A 17,051-nucleotide genomic window follows, 5' to 3' on the forward strand; every position below is an offset into this window, starting at 1 on the left:
GCCGGGGGCAAGCATGCCTTCAACAACCAGTCGTCGGGATAGGGGAAGACTGGAACCCCTGATCTGCGCAGATGAGTTGCGACCACAGGCGTCACTTACGTGAACACCCGAGGGGCGATGGTAAAGCAGAAGGGGAGCGCGGTAAGCTGAAAATGCTCGTGGCCTACCATGAACCGCAGGTAACGCCGGTGGGCCGGCTGGACGGGGATGTGGAAATAAGCATCCTGCAAGTCCAACGCTACCATCCAGTCTCCAGGGTCGAGAGCAGGCAAGACCTGAGCGAGCGTCAACATCTTGAACTTATCCTTCCGGAGGAAGCCGTTGACGTCCCTGAGGTCCAAGATAGGACGCAGGCCCTTGTCCTTCTTGGGGACCATAAAGTAGTGGGAATGTCAACCAAGACCTACTTCTGGCCCAGGAACGCGCTCGATGGCCCCCTTGGCAAAGAGGGCCATGACTTCCTGCTGAAGAAGCGCAAGATGGTCCCCCGACATGAGGTGGTACCGAGGTGGCATGGCTGGAGGGGTAATCTCGAAGGGGAGGGAGTAGACACTTTGGACTATCTGCAGCACCCTCTTGTCCGAAGTGATGTTGCGCCAGTGGAGGAGATGATGACGAATTCTGCTGCCCACCAGTGTTTGATGGGCCTGAAAGGTCTGACTAGGAAGGCTTTGAAGTGGATGCTGCGGGGATGGAGGTGGACTGACCCGCCCGCTGGCCCCCAGAACCACTTTGGCGGTTCCCACGTTCACTGCCACGCTGAGGTTGCTGCTGCGCCAGCCTGTGGCTCTGGAATGAACGTATTGGGGCACCCCTTCCGTGGCCACGAAAGGAGCGAAAAGCAGAAGGCAGAGGAGGCCAAGTGGCCCAAGGACTTGGCCGTAGCCCGTGAATCCTTAAAGTGCTCCAAAACACTATCTGCTTTGTTGTCAAAAAGGCGAATGCCATTAGAGGGCATGTCCATCAAGGTATTTTGGACATCCCCCGAAAAGCCAGTTGTCCTCAGCCAGGCGTGGCGCCGAAGCACCACCGTCGTGGAAATCACCCTGCCCAGTGAGTCGGCGGTATCAAGCCCACAATGGATGGTGAACTTAGCTGCGTCCCTCCCAGCTGCAATAGCCTGGGCGAGTACTGTCTGGGCCTCCTCCGGACAATTGGGCAGCACCTGCGCAACTGTGTCCCATACAGAGTGGGAGTAACGGCCCAAGAAGCATGCGGTGTTCACTGACCGCAGCCCTAAGCTGGCAGATGAAAACAACGTCTTGCCAAGCTGCTCCAGCTTCTTGGATTCCCTATCCGGGGTTGTGTAAGTGAATGCGCTCTGGGATGCAGAGGCTGGACATTCATGCTCTCAGGGGTGGGGTGTTGGGAGAGAAAGAGGGGGTCGCCCGGAGCCGGGAGATTGTGTTGGGCCACGTTCCTGTCCACAGGAGCCCCTGTGTTGGGCCTGGACCAAGTGCCCAAAAGAACGTCAGACAGTGCATCATTAAAAGGCAGCAAGGGCTCCGAACAGGTTGCCGCCGGTTGAAGCCCTTCTGACAAGAGGTTAGTCCTAACGGCCACTATAGAGAGTTCGAGGTGGAGAGCCTCGGCCGCCCTACGCAACACCACTGTGTAACTTGCTCCCTCCTCCGTAGCCACGGAAGGAGGGAACAGCATGCCAAAGTCAGGCAAGGTGTCTAGTCCACTGGCATCCCCCAAATCCTCTGCCCAGTCCGGGTCATCACCGCTCTGTTGTGCGAGAGGGTCCTCAGACCCCTCCCAGTCCTCCGCTTCCTCCGAAGTCTGTGAAACAGGCTGAAAATAAGAAGGACGGACGTAGGAGTAGAAGGCCCCATCGGCGTCGAAATCTGCGTCGATAGAGGCCGTTCCGGCGCAGCGTCCTCTTTAGGGTTGAAACCGGGGATGACGGTGGTACCGGACGATGTCGGAGGTGTTGCCGGAGGCGGGGTCGACACCGGTGGAGGTGTCAACCGGTATCACCCGGGATCCGAGCCCGGATCCAGGGAGGTGCTGTGGCGCTGGAGACGACGGCGGTGCCGGAACCACTGGCGTCGGAAGGGCAGGACCGCCAGTCGGGCCCACGGGGCCCGAAGGCACGCCGGTGGGGCCAGACGGCCTAAAGAGTCGGGCAATGGCAGCAAGAAACTAGTGCACCTGTGCAGGCATCGACGACGGACCCGGAAAAGGTTGGTAGGCCGGCGGCGACACACCCTCAGCCGCGTCACACGAGGGGAAGTTGAAGAGTGACGGCGCTTCTTCGACTTCTGCTTGGAATGCTTTGACTTACCTGACCCCGAGTGCGAAAGCTTAGATCCAGAGCAACGATGGTGACGGCTCCGCGACCGGTCCCTCGACCTCCCACAGGACCGGGACCTTGAGCGGCACGGAGCAGACTGACGGACTTCCAGCAACTTTCGGTACCGCTCCCGCAAAGTTTTCGGCACCATGGCCCGGCAGTCAGGGCACGACTTGGAGTCCCAGGTAGTAGAGACACACGCGGTGTGGGTCCGTCACCGACATCATGCGGTGACAGTCCCCACAGTTCTTGAAGCCAGGCATCCCTACGACAACAGGAGTGGATCAACTCAAAGAAATGAGGTAAAAGGCCTCGAAAAAGCTCAGTCAAAAATTGACTGGGGGTACCTGCTCTTCCCGGATCTACGCTTGCTGGCGTGGAAAAAGAAATAACTGACGTCAGCACGCATGGGCGCATCTAAGTAGCTCCAGCGACGTCATCCTGGCGCCAACCACGCCAGCGGAGCCCCATGATGACTCCTACCGACGCACAGGAGTGCTGCTGACGAAAAACTTTCTGTTTCCAGTCTGACGCCTGGGGATAATTCTAAGGTAAGGAATCTATCACTACATATTTCATTCAGATCGCATCACTCAATCAGGCTTTAGGCATGGAACTGAAGAGAACTTGATGATACTTTCCTTGTTGATTCAAATTGCGAACAGTAAAAGGTTCCCACTGCTATATATTGCCTCGATAGATTTCAAAACCACATTTGGTACAGTGGAAGGTTCTGGGAGTAGCTTTCGAGCTGGGGCATCAAAGAAGGTTTTTTTAAATGCAGTTAGAAGTCTATATACTGATACTTGGGAAAAAGTGAAAGTTGCATCAACTGGATTACTACCGACAGAATCAAGACCACCAGGGGGTAAAACAAGAGTGCCCCATTGTTGTTTAACCTATATTTAGCGGATATCATCAAAGTTTTGAGAGTTATACGAGCAGTTCCTCCGAAGTTTGCAGGCCTTCCTATACAATGTCTAAGTATGCTGACAATACTATTATTTGATCATACTGGGATGGGGGTCCAGCGATCATTAGTGGCCCCAGCTGGCTACTGTGCAGAGAATTAACTGGAAACGAAAGACAGCAAAACAAAAATCATGGCCTGTGGTCTGGGAAGTAAATGCCAGGCCAAATTCAAATTCTCTATGAACAACGTCGCCTTGGACCAAGTTATTAATCTAAAATATTTGGCCATTCATTTTAACACAACACTCAATTAAGGTTTCCTGGGCTGCCATCTTTAGTTATTGCACTTCTTGCTTCAAAATGTCCATTTTATTTTTGTTTCAAACTGAGGTACTTTTTTTTTTATTTCGCGCTCAATTATAGGATGTAACTTAATAGTGCACACCTCACGTGCTCTTTTCTCCAACTACAGAAACAGAGAATTTTTTCTGTCAATCGGTTGGTTAATGGTTGTTGAAATTACCATTTCTATGCCCAGTGAATTCCTGTTACATAGCATTATGTGGTATCCTGTAAATTGGTACTTTTTTCCCCGTGTCGACATGCCTGTGTACTGAAAAGTATGAAAATAACACTGTGTACAAAATGTCGCTGTGCAGTTAAGAGTAGCAACTGATATTTATAGCCTCAAGCTTCCAGTAGGTCCTTATGTATGGCATAAGCATTTATTTTTTATTTATTTTGAAAGTTGTATATAGCGCTGACTAGACCTGGAGGTATCAGAGCGCTTTACATATGGTTCCACAGAAATTACAAATTTACATCAGTTACTCGTTACATCAGTTACTAGAAAACATTTCAAGAGAGTAGAAGACTAAATAAATGGAAATAAGAAGGGTAAGGGGGTATAACAATCACACAGCATGGATACGGGGAGAACAGTGCACAATGTCCGGCTGGGTAGGTGATGGCCTAGGGGATGAACCAGGGCTGATCTCCTCTATAGCTGTCTAGGCAGCTCCACCGGGCATTGGACATATTGCTCGGTCTCCGATGTCAGGATGATGAACGCGGATTAATCTGAAAAAGTCAAATTCCAATGCGGGAGGTGGTGAGATGAGAACAACAGTCAAATCTAAGCCCAGGTGTTAGAGGGGGTCCAAGAAGGGGATTAAAGTCAAAAAGGCAATCACTAGCCAGGGAGCTTCCAATCAGAACTTGTCACCAAGCGCCATTTTGAAGCTACTTGAAAAGGTTCGTACCTGCCGCATTTCCAGTAGCTGGATGATATGAGTCCTGGCCCACCTAGAACGGGCTAATTAACCAGGAAAAGACAAATTCCCTGATCCTAATTATGAGTAATGAAGATGATCCATTGGTAGACTCCCAGTGTGAAGTTAATGTGAGGTTTAAGTCCTCCGATGGTAGGAGATATACATCGAGGGGTGACACAGACTAACATGTGTATGTGATGGGTGTCTTACCTCCAAGATTCCATCGGACAAAGAGGTAAGTTGGCTTAGTCATAGTGGTGCAGGAAGTTTGTGAGTGCTGCCATAAAGGAGCTTGCTTGGGGTAGACTGCTTGGTTCAGGGATGATTACTCAAAAAATGTCATGTGGCCTACATAAAGGTGCTTGCCTCTTAGTTGACAGAGGTCTTTAATGAGTCCAGAAAACTGGACTGTTTACTTCCTACAATGAGGGAAGTGATTATTATATTCCTTCCTACAAAGAACAAAAATGGAACATATGCACCTTCTAATATGATAGAGAGCAAGGTACTGGCAAACACACTTCTTTCCAAAATAGGAGGTCTAATTCACCACAACCAAAATGGGGGTAGCAAAATGCCCAATATCAGAAAGTTAGTACAGGTAATGGATCACCACGTACACGACCATACGAAGGTACTATCCATACATACTGAAAAGACCTTGTATGCTGCTGTGGATAACATGACATACCAAATTAATGGATCACCCCTATATATATTTTGGTCTATGCAAAGGATATGTTATTGTACTGGTGGGGGGGGGGGGGTGAGAAACCAGGGCTTTTGCAGGTTTCCCCCCAACTGTTTAACCACTTGATGCTGGTTTTCAGACTCTGATTGTACCCTGGGTTCTGCTAACCAGACCCAGGACATGTGCTCTATGTAAAAGCTTCATGGTAATTAGGTATAATTTGAATTGATACTAACAACCTACCTGTAAGTCCTTAGTATATGGTAGTGCATTTAAGTTTAGAGGGCCAGTAGATTTAATGCACTTAAGTGCACTTCTGTGCTGCCTGATGTATTTGTCCATAAGTCATTCCTAAGGTCTACCCTAGCAGCCCCAAGGGTAGGGCACATTTTTAAAATAAGCAGGGACATTTTAAAATATGGTTTATATAACCTGGCGAGGTATCAACTGCAAACTTCACTTTTCACTATTGAAGTACATTAGCTCTATAGGCTAACATGGGAATACTTTACTAAAGTATAATTATTGACAGGAGTGAGCTAAAATAAAAATTCAATGACTTAAAGGAATAGTTATGATAAATCCAACAACTTGCCAATGTCAGAGTTAGTATAACTATTACAGAAAAGCAGTTATTGAACTTGTGTTTCTGATGTGACAAAATCCAGGCTTTTAGCAGCCACTTTTTATTGGCCATCCTTTCACAGGGTGAGCCAAATAGGACATGCCATGAAAGTTGAAGGAGTGGATTCACTGAAAGTAACAGGTTAAAAGATCTCCACCTGCATCATCTCCACCAAGATGAACCAGATGTCCACCTTTAACTTGACGCTTAAGGATTTGCCAAGGTGCATTGTGGGAATTGTTGCCCCAACGCCCCAAGGAGCAACTCCGAGATTCTGGAATCTTGGACTGGTATTGTGGACACTTTGGAACCCCAGAAGGACCTTCTGAAAAGATCCAGAATTTGGAGCATTTTTGTAAAAAAAGCTCCAGAAGATCACTGATCTGGTGTGAAGAGTCAAGGCAGCAACGTCAAACTGAGACCCGGCCTGAAATCTAGGTACAGCCCGTTGAAACCACCGTAGCTCCAAAACTTCCAGGCCTTCACCGAGGCCTCCTGTTCGACCAAGCCACCATCGTCAACTTGCAAGCTGGACTGACAAAGTGCCTCGCTCTGTGTCAAATGAAAAAGCTCCGGAAAAACAACCAAAAATTGTATTTGACCCACACTCCATTGCAGTCGGCCTCAATCTTTGACATTGTCCCCCCGTCAAGCACGTCCAGATGTTCCAGTTGGCACTTTTCGTTTTTAGGCAAAATAAAGTATTTAATCTTTAAAAATTAATATCTTCGGTTCCGTATATAGAATTAATTGCTGTCATTTTAATTAAAAAAATATATACCATATTTGTATATATTTGTGTTGGATTTTTATTGTGTTGTGTCTTAATTATTTAATGTACTGGTGTTTTTAAATGCTTTACCCACCTGCATCATAAGTTGAGCTTGCCTGCTCGCAGTCAGCTACCAAGGGTTGAGCAAGGGAATCTTTTATTGAGACCTTGACTGGGCCTTATACTGTAATTGAGAGCAAACCCGCTGCCCTGGATCCAGAGCTCCACACCTGGCTGTACAATTGCAGTGGGCATATAGATGAGAGAATCTTGCTGGGAAGACACAAGCGCTAAGGAGTTTGGTAGACCTCCATGGGCAACACTTAAACATTTGCTACTTAACCCATTCAGGTAAAAGCCATTTTGAAAACATGGGACAGAGCACTACAGAGAACACACATGCGCCGAAGAAGAAGATACCTTTGATCTCCTTACAGATGCTACCACACCTGGGGAACTAGAACGAGCTAAGAGACTGGGCTGAGAAAAGGCTCAGGATGATGGGAAACCTATATTCAGGTGGAAGTTGCATGGAGTTCTAGGTACTCCGTGTGTACTATGAAATACCAGGAAGCCATTTTCTAATGTCCCGAGAAATCTTGGCTACATTACATAAATGGTTGAATACAAGCACATCGGAACTATCCTTACATGCTTGCCTGAAAGATATTTATACTTTAGACGGCATGCTCGGCCAAAAACCCTCCCATTTACATCATTTATAGCACAAAGAATGAACGGCCTGTGCTGCGGAATACATGGTCTCAGGATTGAGGTACACTCTTGACTGAAGGTGACTGGGTCAACAAACAGAAACGCTCCTCTAAAATGTCCAGGAATTCGAGGTTTAAGTTAATTAATTATTATTACCTACACAGGGTCTACGTTACCCCCCATAGAATCAATTATATTTCCTGATGCGCATCCTTGGTGTCCCAAGTGAAGCGGATTTTTAATCACAGTCTGGAGAAGCCCTTTGCTGAGTGATTTCTGGGATAGAGTGGTGCAATTCTCCAAATGCTCTACAGATCGAGATATTAGGAAGACGCCGGTATTTGTACTTATTGGATGTATTCCCATTGAACGAGGGTACTAATGTTGCAAGTAGATTTATAGCTTTTATCCACGAGCTGGAAACCCCAAATGATCCTAACATGTGGAAGTGGGAGAAGGAGCTTAGTAAATGAGCAGACTGCAAAGGTTCTGTGCAGAAAAGCAAATTTAAGAGTCAATACCAGCAGTAGCATCATGGAAGTCACTTAAAAGGACCGACAGGTCATATGTCCCATGGATGATGATGAATAAGGCCTGCGGTTTAAAAAGTCTGTTTGTCGAGCTGTTGCTAGGTTATGCTACTGATACCCACCCCCTCCCACCACAATATTAATTGAGCAGGCTATAATTAAAATTCTCTCCTGTAGAACCCAGCTGTGCCAAAAGATTCAGTGACCCTTATGGACAATTGACTCTTTACTCTAGTGCTTATATGAACGTTTTGTACAGTATTAAAGTTAAATGGCTTTGGCACCACAATAGATTTTTATGTCTTCACTTATACATCAAACACTATATATGAGTATCTCGAAATATACTGCTCATTATGAAAGCTAGAAATATGTGTAGTGTTGCTATGCTGTCAATATATGCCATAGGTGCTGTAAAGTAGCTTAAATACAATATGAATAGTTAAAAAGAAAAATCAATTCAGCACAGTAAAACTAATTTGCACAATGATACGTCACTGATCAATTTTCCAAAAGGTAAAGCAGACAAGTGATGTGTTGGTGGCAGTAATTTTCGTTTGCCCGAGTGGAGAAGAAAGAAAAAGCAGGCTCACCATAGTGTGCAGCAAGAAGTTGGATTTTGGAAAATACATTTGGTGGATCCACTCCATATTTAAATCTAGATCATTTTTATGAAGTACTCAACAACAGTATGTTACATCAGAATGGCATTGTTAAATCAAGAGACATTTCTTCACTTACTTTCAGGCTGTTTCTCATTGGGTGTTATGGACCTTACAAAGTCCTGAGGTGTCATAAACACTTCCGACTCCCCAGTATCATGTATCACTTTCAGAGTAGCGAAGTAGCGGAAAATTTTGTCAGGAGTTGAGTAAGCTCTTATTCGGTTTTCATATTCCATAACCTATGGGGAAAAAACGTGATATCACACCAGGAGAAAACAGCCCAGCACACAACTATACAAACGGGGGAAAAAGCAGTTCAGATCTGGAAAGAAATGCATAGGGAAGGAAAGCATGAACCTGTTAGACAACCCAACAGTGGCCATGCTTACTAAGCTGAATGACTCTCTAACAGTACCCTATACTCAGGGCCACTGAAATTATGTGTAGAGGAGGATCAAATTATTCAGCAGAGTTGACTACATTCTGCAGCAAGAAAAGGAAAGGTATGCGGCATGATGCATCACATTTTGTGATATTATTATTTTATTTTTACTCATGTTAATACTATTATTGGCAAAGGTTTCACATCATTAGTACCAGTTGAACATCAAACATAGTAATATGCAACTGAAAGGTGATTAGTCAATCTATGTGAAGGGTCTTCTACTCCGCAGCAACAAATGTTGGTGCATTTTTAGCAAATTTGTATCCATTTAAACTATAAACAAAATGTGTTTAGTTAAACTCAGCAGAATACGTAGCACTATGATAATGGATTATTTGGCAAATGCAGCAAATGAAAAACTTTTTTTTTTTTAAATCTGTGGCAGATGAATCGCATAATTCCAGTGTCCCTGCCTATACCAGTTTAGTTTAAATTACCTTAATATAAAGCGATTAAAGAAAACATCCATGATTGTTGACTCGATTAGAGACTAGCTATACATGTTAAAATATTACGATTAGGAACATCGGATCATCAAAATGTGATTTTTGATCTATCTTTTTTCATTTTTTAAACAAGATATTTATCAAAAGGTTTAAAAGCAATCCTAATCGTCACAGTTACACATTAACAATCTAATTTATAAATTGGAAACAGAAAAATACAAAGCAAATGTTCACAAGATGTAAAGTTCATACTTCATTCACATCGAGTGGTTCTCTTTGTTTAAGTAGAAGTTGAAGGCTAGTAAGATCATTCCACTTCCGAAGAGATTCAAATTAGAAGTGGCAATATCCTCCAAATGAACGTTGTGATGGGTCACGTCACATCACTTTAATGCAGAGTCTACCTTCTCTTCTAAATATCCATGAAGGAGGCCAGTACATCACTGGAAAATCCTGTGGAACGAATCCAGGTGTCTTGATGTACAACACTAGTACTGATTGTCCTCCCCAGGCAATCCACAGTATCGAGGCCTGTACGAATATCATATTTAGCTCTAACTTATCCACCTTACATTTTCTGGCCCAAAGAGGCCCTAATGTGTTCTGGGACTGTGGGCAAGATCTCCGCGGCCATGTTCCACAAGACGTGTATATCAGCACAGTAAACAACCCGCATTTACTGACTGCAATGCTAGACTGGTGAAGGAAAACCTACGCTCTGCTAAAGCCTCAATCCTCTTTGATTTTCGATCTGGAAGAGTGGTTGCAAATGAGTTGGGATTTACTTTACTGGTTTAGGCCTGTACAACAATGTCCTATGGTGTAGGATTAAGAAAATTAAAGTTGCCAGGAGCCGTCTGCGATTCTGGACCACTTGCCTATTCCCAAGTGGGCAGGAACACAGTATCAACGGGGAGTCCATCAAAGCATCATTCGAAAAAAATATGCCATAACTACAGGACTCTTAGACACAAGGACACCTTGTACCCCTTCCTAGGCTTTCATCTTCTAGATCAGCGCAATTTTATACTTGCACTATTAGTTTACTTAAACAGACTAAATGGCTGACCACACGTTAAAGCAATATTTAGAAAAACAAATGTCCAACCCTGGAAAGGCTGTGGGGTCATGAAATGGAGTCCTATGGTAGCCTAAGGCAGAACTTGATATTGACAGTAGTACTAACAGATCCTCATGCTGTTATTCTATAAGAATAATGTAGTAGGCATTACTGACTTCTTATTGCTTCAATCTAGTATGGCTTTTAAAGATTTCTGTATTGTAGTAAATTCACCACAAAATTAGATATTTTCATGGCACAATGATCAAGACAGATAAGTCCATCTCACCTGTCTGCTAATGGATCATATATATTAGATCACAATTCTGTATCAGCTAGCAAGCAAAGTTTTGAATCTACTACTGCTCTAAAGATCTTCCGTTAGCATGCATTTTCTACAGAGAATATGCCCCTTGCCTTTCATTCCCTGCTATTAAATTTGTCAGCACCTTTTAGGCTGTGTTTTTATCTTCTACGGCTATTTGTGATGATCTCCATTAAGGCAACCACAGTTGTGCCTTTTCCTGCTTCTATTTCCTGTACAAAGCTGTCCATATCCTCTAGAGTGGCCATGGTTATTTCCAAGGAGATTCCTTTCTTCACAACTAATAACTTTCATAGCTATTGTAGAGGTAATTGCTTTACCATTTGCATGCATCCAATGGTAAATCAAATTGTACATCTTTTACACATCTTATACATTTCTTCCACTTTATTTTCCTTCTAATGGCCAATAATTTGCAATAAAATCAGTTTCCAGTAGGCGCTCTGCTCTGAATGGACCTCAGACTGGCAGTCACTATGGTCAGTGGGGTCTGGGTTGAAAACAGCCATGGCGCATATCTGGTGCTAGTCACATTTTTGATACTTCATGCCTCCTCCAAAAACACCCATCTAATCGGGAGTGTGCTCATTATTGTAAGACAAACAAGTACTGACGAAGACAGAGGGGCTCGCCTTTCAATGGAGGTACCATATTTTCTTTAGCTTTGCCAATGTTTTTTTGAAGATGCTGTTCCCCTTATACAAAAAGAAAACAAATGCTCATTTGCCGATGCGAAACAGTGTTAGGAAAAATAAAATAATAAAGATGGCTTATCATATTGATGTATATGTACGCAGGTATGTGCCATGGCATGAAAACCATTTATTTTACGTTTAATGCAAGATGGTGGACGCAACTTAAAAACAAATGTGTTAAAACACATGAACGATAAAGGAATGGCCCACAAGCAAACTGCAGCTGTAGGTCCTTTCAAAAAAGTTCACGGGGCGTGGCCAAGCAAGATGGCTGAGCAGATGTGAGCCGCTTCAGCTTCAGGCCTCCTAGTTTGTCACAAGACATTTTCTGCGCTCGTAGAGGACCAAAAAGTTACAAGCCCGGTTCCAAGACGTGAAGCGGGACAGCCACAAGACGGGATGGTGAGCCGGGATCGGACTCAGGATGGCGCAAAGGCACGCGAGCATCTGAGCCATGAGCAATCGCAGCTCTTTGATTTTCCGAGCCCGAAGCAAGGAAGCCATTACACATCCCCGGTACCGGCGGTGGCGCAAAAAGAACTGTATGGTGATTAGCGTATTACGCCCAGTGAAGACCAGGGTGGCCTGGGGAAATGTATAGCATGGAGCCGCGACGAGAGGGCGCACCGCACTGCTGATATGATTGATGCTTTGAGGGGAACATGATCCAGCAGGAGAGTGGCAGACGGCAGTGAGGGGACCCACCTGTGGGGTTAGTTTCCTATTTTCTCTACTAACGCGGCACGAAGAGGGTCTGGGGGAAGGCGGTACAGAGAGGCCCTGCCTGACCTCAAGATGGCACCCAGATGATGGAGACTTCCAAGGAGGGGCCCCTGCACTCACTCCGCGATGCTGGAGGGTGGCCGGTAAGCGGAGTCCTCTCCTAGTGTAATAGGCATACTGATGTGAGGAGACGAGGCAGGATACTCCCGACGAGCTGACAAAGCAGATCACACGGTGCCTGACCTTAAGATGGCTCCTGCTGTATGAAGCCCAGCAAAGGCCTGCTCCCATCTTAGAACATAACACACGTGGCAATCGTGCATTCTGGCAAGCTAGCACCTCGGCGGCATTACATAGAGGGGCCACCCACGCCCTGAATCGGCATCGTGCATTTCTCTGCCCTTATGCCACCAAAAAAAGCGACAAACAAGGTCTCCTGTTATTTCACAGCTACAGACAAGGGACCCGCTTCCCTGCTTCCATCGAGGGTAACCAGACGCACAAGACGGCCCTTACTATGGAGGATCTGGTGGCTTCTTTCCGGGATTTCAAATCCGAACTCTGCCTGGAAATTAAACAGGATCTGCGAGCCTCCATGGATCAACTCAAGGCCGATCTTACCGAGGGAATAGTGACACTCCTGCATGACGTAGATGCTGTGAGCTCTAGGGTGTCGGTAGCGGAAGAGGAAACACAGGAATTATATGCCCACTCCGCCACAATGCAGGAAACACAACAGAATCTCCTGTCACAGCTACACCAAGTGCTCCTGAAGGCAAAGAATCTGGAGAACAGGTCTCGGAAGTTGAACATATGCATCCGGGATCTGGAAGAGGGTGGGACCAGACCTGGAGGCATTTTTGGTGGGCCTCTTCTCGGAAATTTTAAGCCCATGAAAGATGAAGCTCAAGATTGACAGAGTCCATTGCGTGGGAACCCCGCAGTCGGGGAGCGTAGATGTCCACGGGACGTTCTGGTCAAGATGCACTCGTTCACAGCGAAAGAAGCCATCTTAAGAGCGGCGAGGAAAAAAAAAAAAGGAGACCTCATTCCAGGGCTACAAATGCATGCTCTTTCAGGACTTGGCACCCTCCACCCTGGCACGTAGGCAACTGCTACGCCCGTCACCATCAAATTACGTGAAGAAAACGTGAGCTATCGCTGGACTTTTCCCTTTGGGCTTGCTTTTGAGCACAAGAACAAGTCACATCATGTTACGGATCTGAAGGAGGGTCTGCGCATCCTGGGTCTCCCCATTCCGGAGGATGAAAGAAATTCAGGACCCTCGAATGACTCTGGACAGCCCTGGAGGGAGCCACTGCCTTGGCACACAGTTTTGAAGAACAAGCAAACCCCAAAATAATGCTTATCGTGTGGTGAATGCTCCGGACATACGGTCGCTCCAGGTTTACGCCCACAGTGGCAATTTCGTGAGAAGCTAGCTACGGAGGCCGTGGCACAACAATTAGGCTGGGACTCCACGCTGGGGTTCTTTGGTGATGCACCCATTCATCCAAGTTACTAATGGTCTTCTGATGGTTCTACATGTACTCACTGCATGGCAAACAGGGTTTTGTCCGTATTAACCTAAGTCTTACTCTATCCTGCTCTGAGAAGATACAAGCTGAGAGCCCGTTGGCTACTCAGCACATAGTTTCCGGGAGTTGTTGGGGGGTGGTTCTTTTCTGGGGGAGGGTTCCTGGTGGTGGTGTAGGGATACTGTTAGCTTATGATTTCTTTTTTTTTAAATTCTTTTTATTAAATCAAGGCATCAAAACAGAGAAAGACAATACAGACGAATCACATTATAATCTACAGTACATTTGTAAAGAAAAAGGGAGGAAGGGGGGGAGCAAAACCAAAGTACAAACTTATTGAAAGCTTCACGGAGATGGGGGGAACATCAAATACTGAATTTCTAGGTGGTGTACAAATCTCTCCTCTATACGGATTCCATTGATTCCAAATTGAGGCTCATTTCCGGGGACGCCCTCTCACAGTATACAGTTTTTTCTCGGAACATTCTCCAGTCCAAGTCCTTTTTCCAGTTCTCGAGGGTGGGAGGCAGCTCAGCACCCCATTGTTGGGCGATATTTCATTTCGCTATCATATAGGTCAGTGTGGTCCACTGTGTCTGCGCATTGTTAAGATCAGTAGGTTCCCATATATTGAGAAGGCACCTTTGCGCCTCCGGCAACAGAGAGACACCCGTGACCTCTTGAATAGTATTATGAATCTTACCCCAATACTCGGCCATGTAGTGGCACTCCCAAAGAATATGTAACAAAGTACCCACTAAGCCACATTTACGTCTACACAATCAGTCTTCCAACAACCCCATCTGTACAAGGCGAGGACCAGTGACATAGAACCTATGCAGTATTTTTAACTGTACCAATCGCAATCTTACAGGAATAGCAACCACTTTTGGGGAGGACACAGCTGATTGCCAGTCTTCATCATCCAATTCTATTCCATCTCGTGTCCACTTAACCCTCAGCTCCTTGGGATGGAGGGACGCTGTTTTTGAGTTTGTTTTCTTGCTATGTGATGCAAAGTTGCTGTTTGAGGCACAAGGGCGAGCTGTTTGGTGCGACAGAGTAGTACACACATTTCCATATGTTTCTACACAGTGTGTGGCAGGTGCGCTATTCCCTATTTACATATGGCAGGAATCATGGGGGATGCGGAGGCAGCTTCGGATATACAACAAGATTCTCTTTCCTTTCCCATGGCAGGGGACGTGACAGAGGGGGTGGATGCTCCTGATACGATGCGGCTCCTTACATGTAATGTGAGAGGCTTGAATGACCATCGCAAGGTCCGAAGGGTACTCCAATATTTGGCAAAGCACAAGGTAGACATTGCACTCTTGCAGGATACGCACTTAACAACACATAGTCCCATCCTTGCTTATAGAGGGCTCCGTGACAATATCCATGCTGCTGGTTTTACTTCCCATGCTCGGGGGGTTCTTACTTGGTTCACTCCTAAATCCTCCCTTTCTTGGACACTGGTAACCACTGATAGTGAGGGTCGTTTTACGATAACGACCTGCTCTGGTAAAGGTCTTGACATCTGCATAGTGAACACATAGGGCCCCAATTTTGATCTCCCTGGCTTTTACACTACACTGGTCCAGAGGGTCTCTGCGTTTGAGGACAGGGTTGTTTTTTGGGGAGGGGATTTTAACCTTACTCTGCAGCCGGCGCTGGACAGATCGGATGGCCCGTCCCACGCGCCCTCGGCCTCCGCACGTGCACTAAATACACATTTGGCTCTCCTAGACCTGGTTGATGTCTGGCGGCATAGATACCCGATGCGCGGAGGGTTCACACAATATTCGGCTCCCCACAATATCCATACGAGGATTGACTATTGGTTTGCGTCCTCGGCTTTCCTGCGGTGCGTGCGATCCTGCGAGGTCCTTCCGCGGACCTATTCGGACCACTCGCCTATATTACTCACCTCCACGGTGCCTGCACTGCGAATTCCGCCTTTCTCTTGGCGATTTCCCCCATATTCTTTGCTTGACCCTCTCTGAGAAAGTGTCCACATTTAAAATCCCAGCAATACTGGTGGGTCTCGATGCCGAAAAAGCCTTTGACAGGGTGGATTGGTTGTTACTCTTCCTTATCACGCAGAAATATGGCTTTGTGGACAGATTCCTCAATATGGTCAGGACCAACTATCATCTTCCACAATCTCGAGCGCAGGTTAACGAAAGTGCTTCACTCCCTTTTACCCTTAGCAGAGGTACGCGGCAGGGTTGTCCGCTCTCACCGCTTTTATTTGCTCTTAGTTCGAGCCCTTGGCTGTCAAATTCCGAGCCAAAGAGGAGATTAGGGGGAATATGTTTTGGCGGCACTTAACACAAAACATCGCTCTTCGCAAATTATATTTTGCTCACGCTCAGGGAGCAAGGCTCTTCACTCCGGGCGGAACAGAAAGAATTGAGGAACTTTGAACTAGTGGCAGGTTTTAAAGTTAACTTATCCAAATCCTCCGTACTAAATCTCACACTCCCCGAAGCCGAAGCAACGAGATTGAGGGCCAGACGGCCCTACAATGGGCCAAATGCTCCTTCCTATATGTAGGAATTCACCTTACCCCTAGAATTGAGGACCTATATAGAGCCAACTATTTCCCTCTGGTGCCTCTATACATCTCCTCGCTCGGACGGATCAACACCGTCAAAATGACGGTCTAGCCCAAACTATTATATTTATTTCAGGCACTTCCAATCAACCTTGATCGCAACCTCTTGCCCCGCTTACGCTCGCATGTCATTAAAAGTATCTGTCAGGGAGGGAGGGCACGACTCCCCTTTCATGTGCTGCAAAAGAAAGAAGGGGGTGGCATTGCCGGACTTCTCGTTTTACTATCAAGCGGCACAATTGCGGGTGGAGGTAGAATGGTCCATGAGAGAATCCGATAAGCACTCGCTACACATGGACAGGGCGATAGTAAGAAGGTCGATCTGGGATGTCCTATGGAAACCGAAGAAGGACAGGCCAGCCAATGCTGATCTGAGCACCCCCACACGCACCACACCCAAGGTCTGGGACACAATCACGAAGAAGCAGGGTTGGACCACTTTTCCCTCTCCCTATACCCCAATTCATTTTAACCCTGCCTTTCCACCTAAACTGCACGAGGGGCCCTTTGATTGCTGGAGAGAAGGGGGCTGCTTAATGATATTGGACATGTTTAATCATTTTGACATGCTGACATTTGAGAGCTGCAAAAGGGACTTTCAGGTAGCACACAGAGAGCAATACCACTACCTCCAGCTTAAACACTGGGTCTTCCAACCACACACTAGAGATGCTCCACCAAGGACCTCACAGCCATGGAGAGACTGGTGCGGAGGGC

The 17,051-nt window shown here is 46.3% G+C and overlaps 1 protein-coding gene across 2 annotated transcripts in view; it reads right to left on the reverse strand.

Annotated features, from left to right (window-relative positions):
- Positions 1 to 17,051, reverse strand: part of MICU1 (mitochondrial calcium uptake 1) — a 627,696-nt gene that overhangs the window by 469,312 nt on the left and 141,333 nt on the right. For both annotated transcript variants that reach the window (XM_078643080.1, XM_078643081.1), the window contains exon 4: positions 8,559 to 8,721. In XM_078643080.1, coding sequence (XP_078499206.1) covers positions 8,559 to 8,721 — 163 coding nt within the window. The remainder of the gene's footprint in view (positions 1 to 8,558; positions 8,722 to 17,051) is intronic.

The sequence above is a fragment of the Lissotriton helveticus genome, chromosome 5_1 (assembly GCF_964261635.1).
Source record: "Lissotriton helveticus chromosome 5_1, aLisHel1.1, whole genome shotgun sequence".
Lineage (NCBI taxonomy): Eukaryota > Metazoa > Chordata > Amphibia > Caudata > Salamandridae > Lissotriton > Lissotriton helveticus.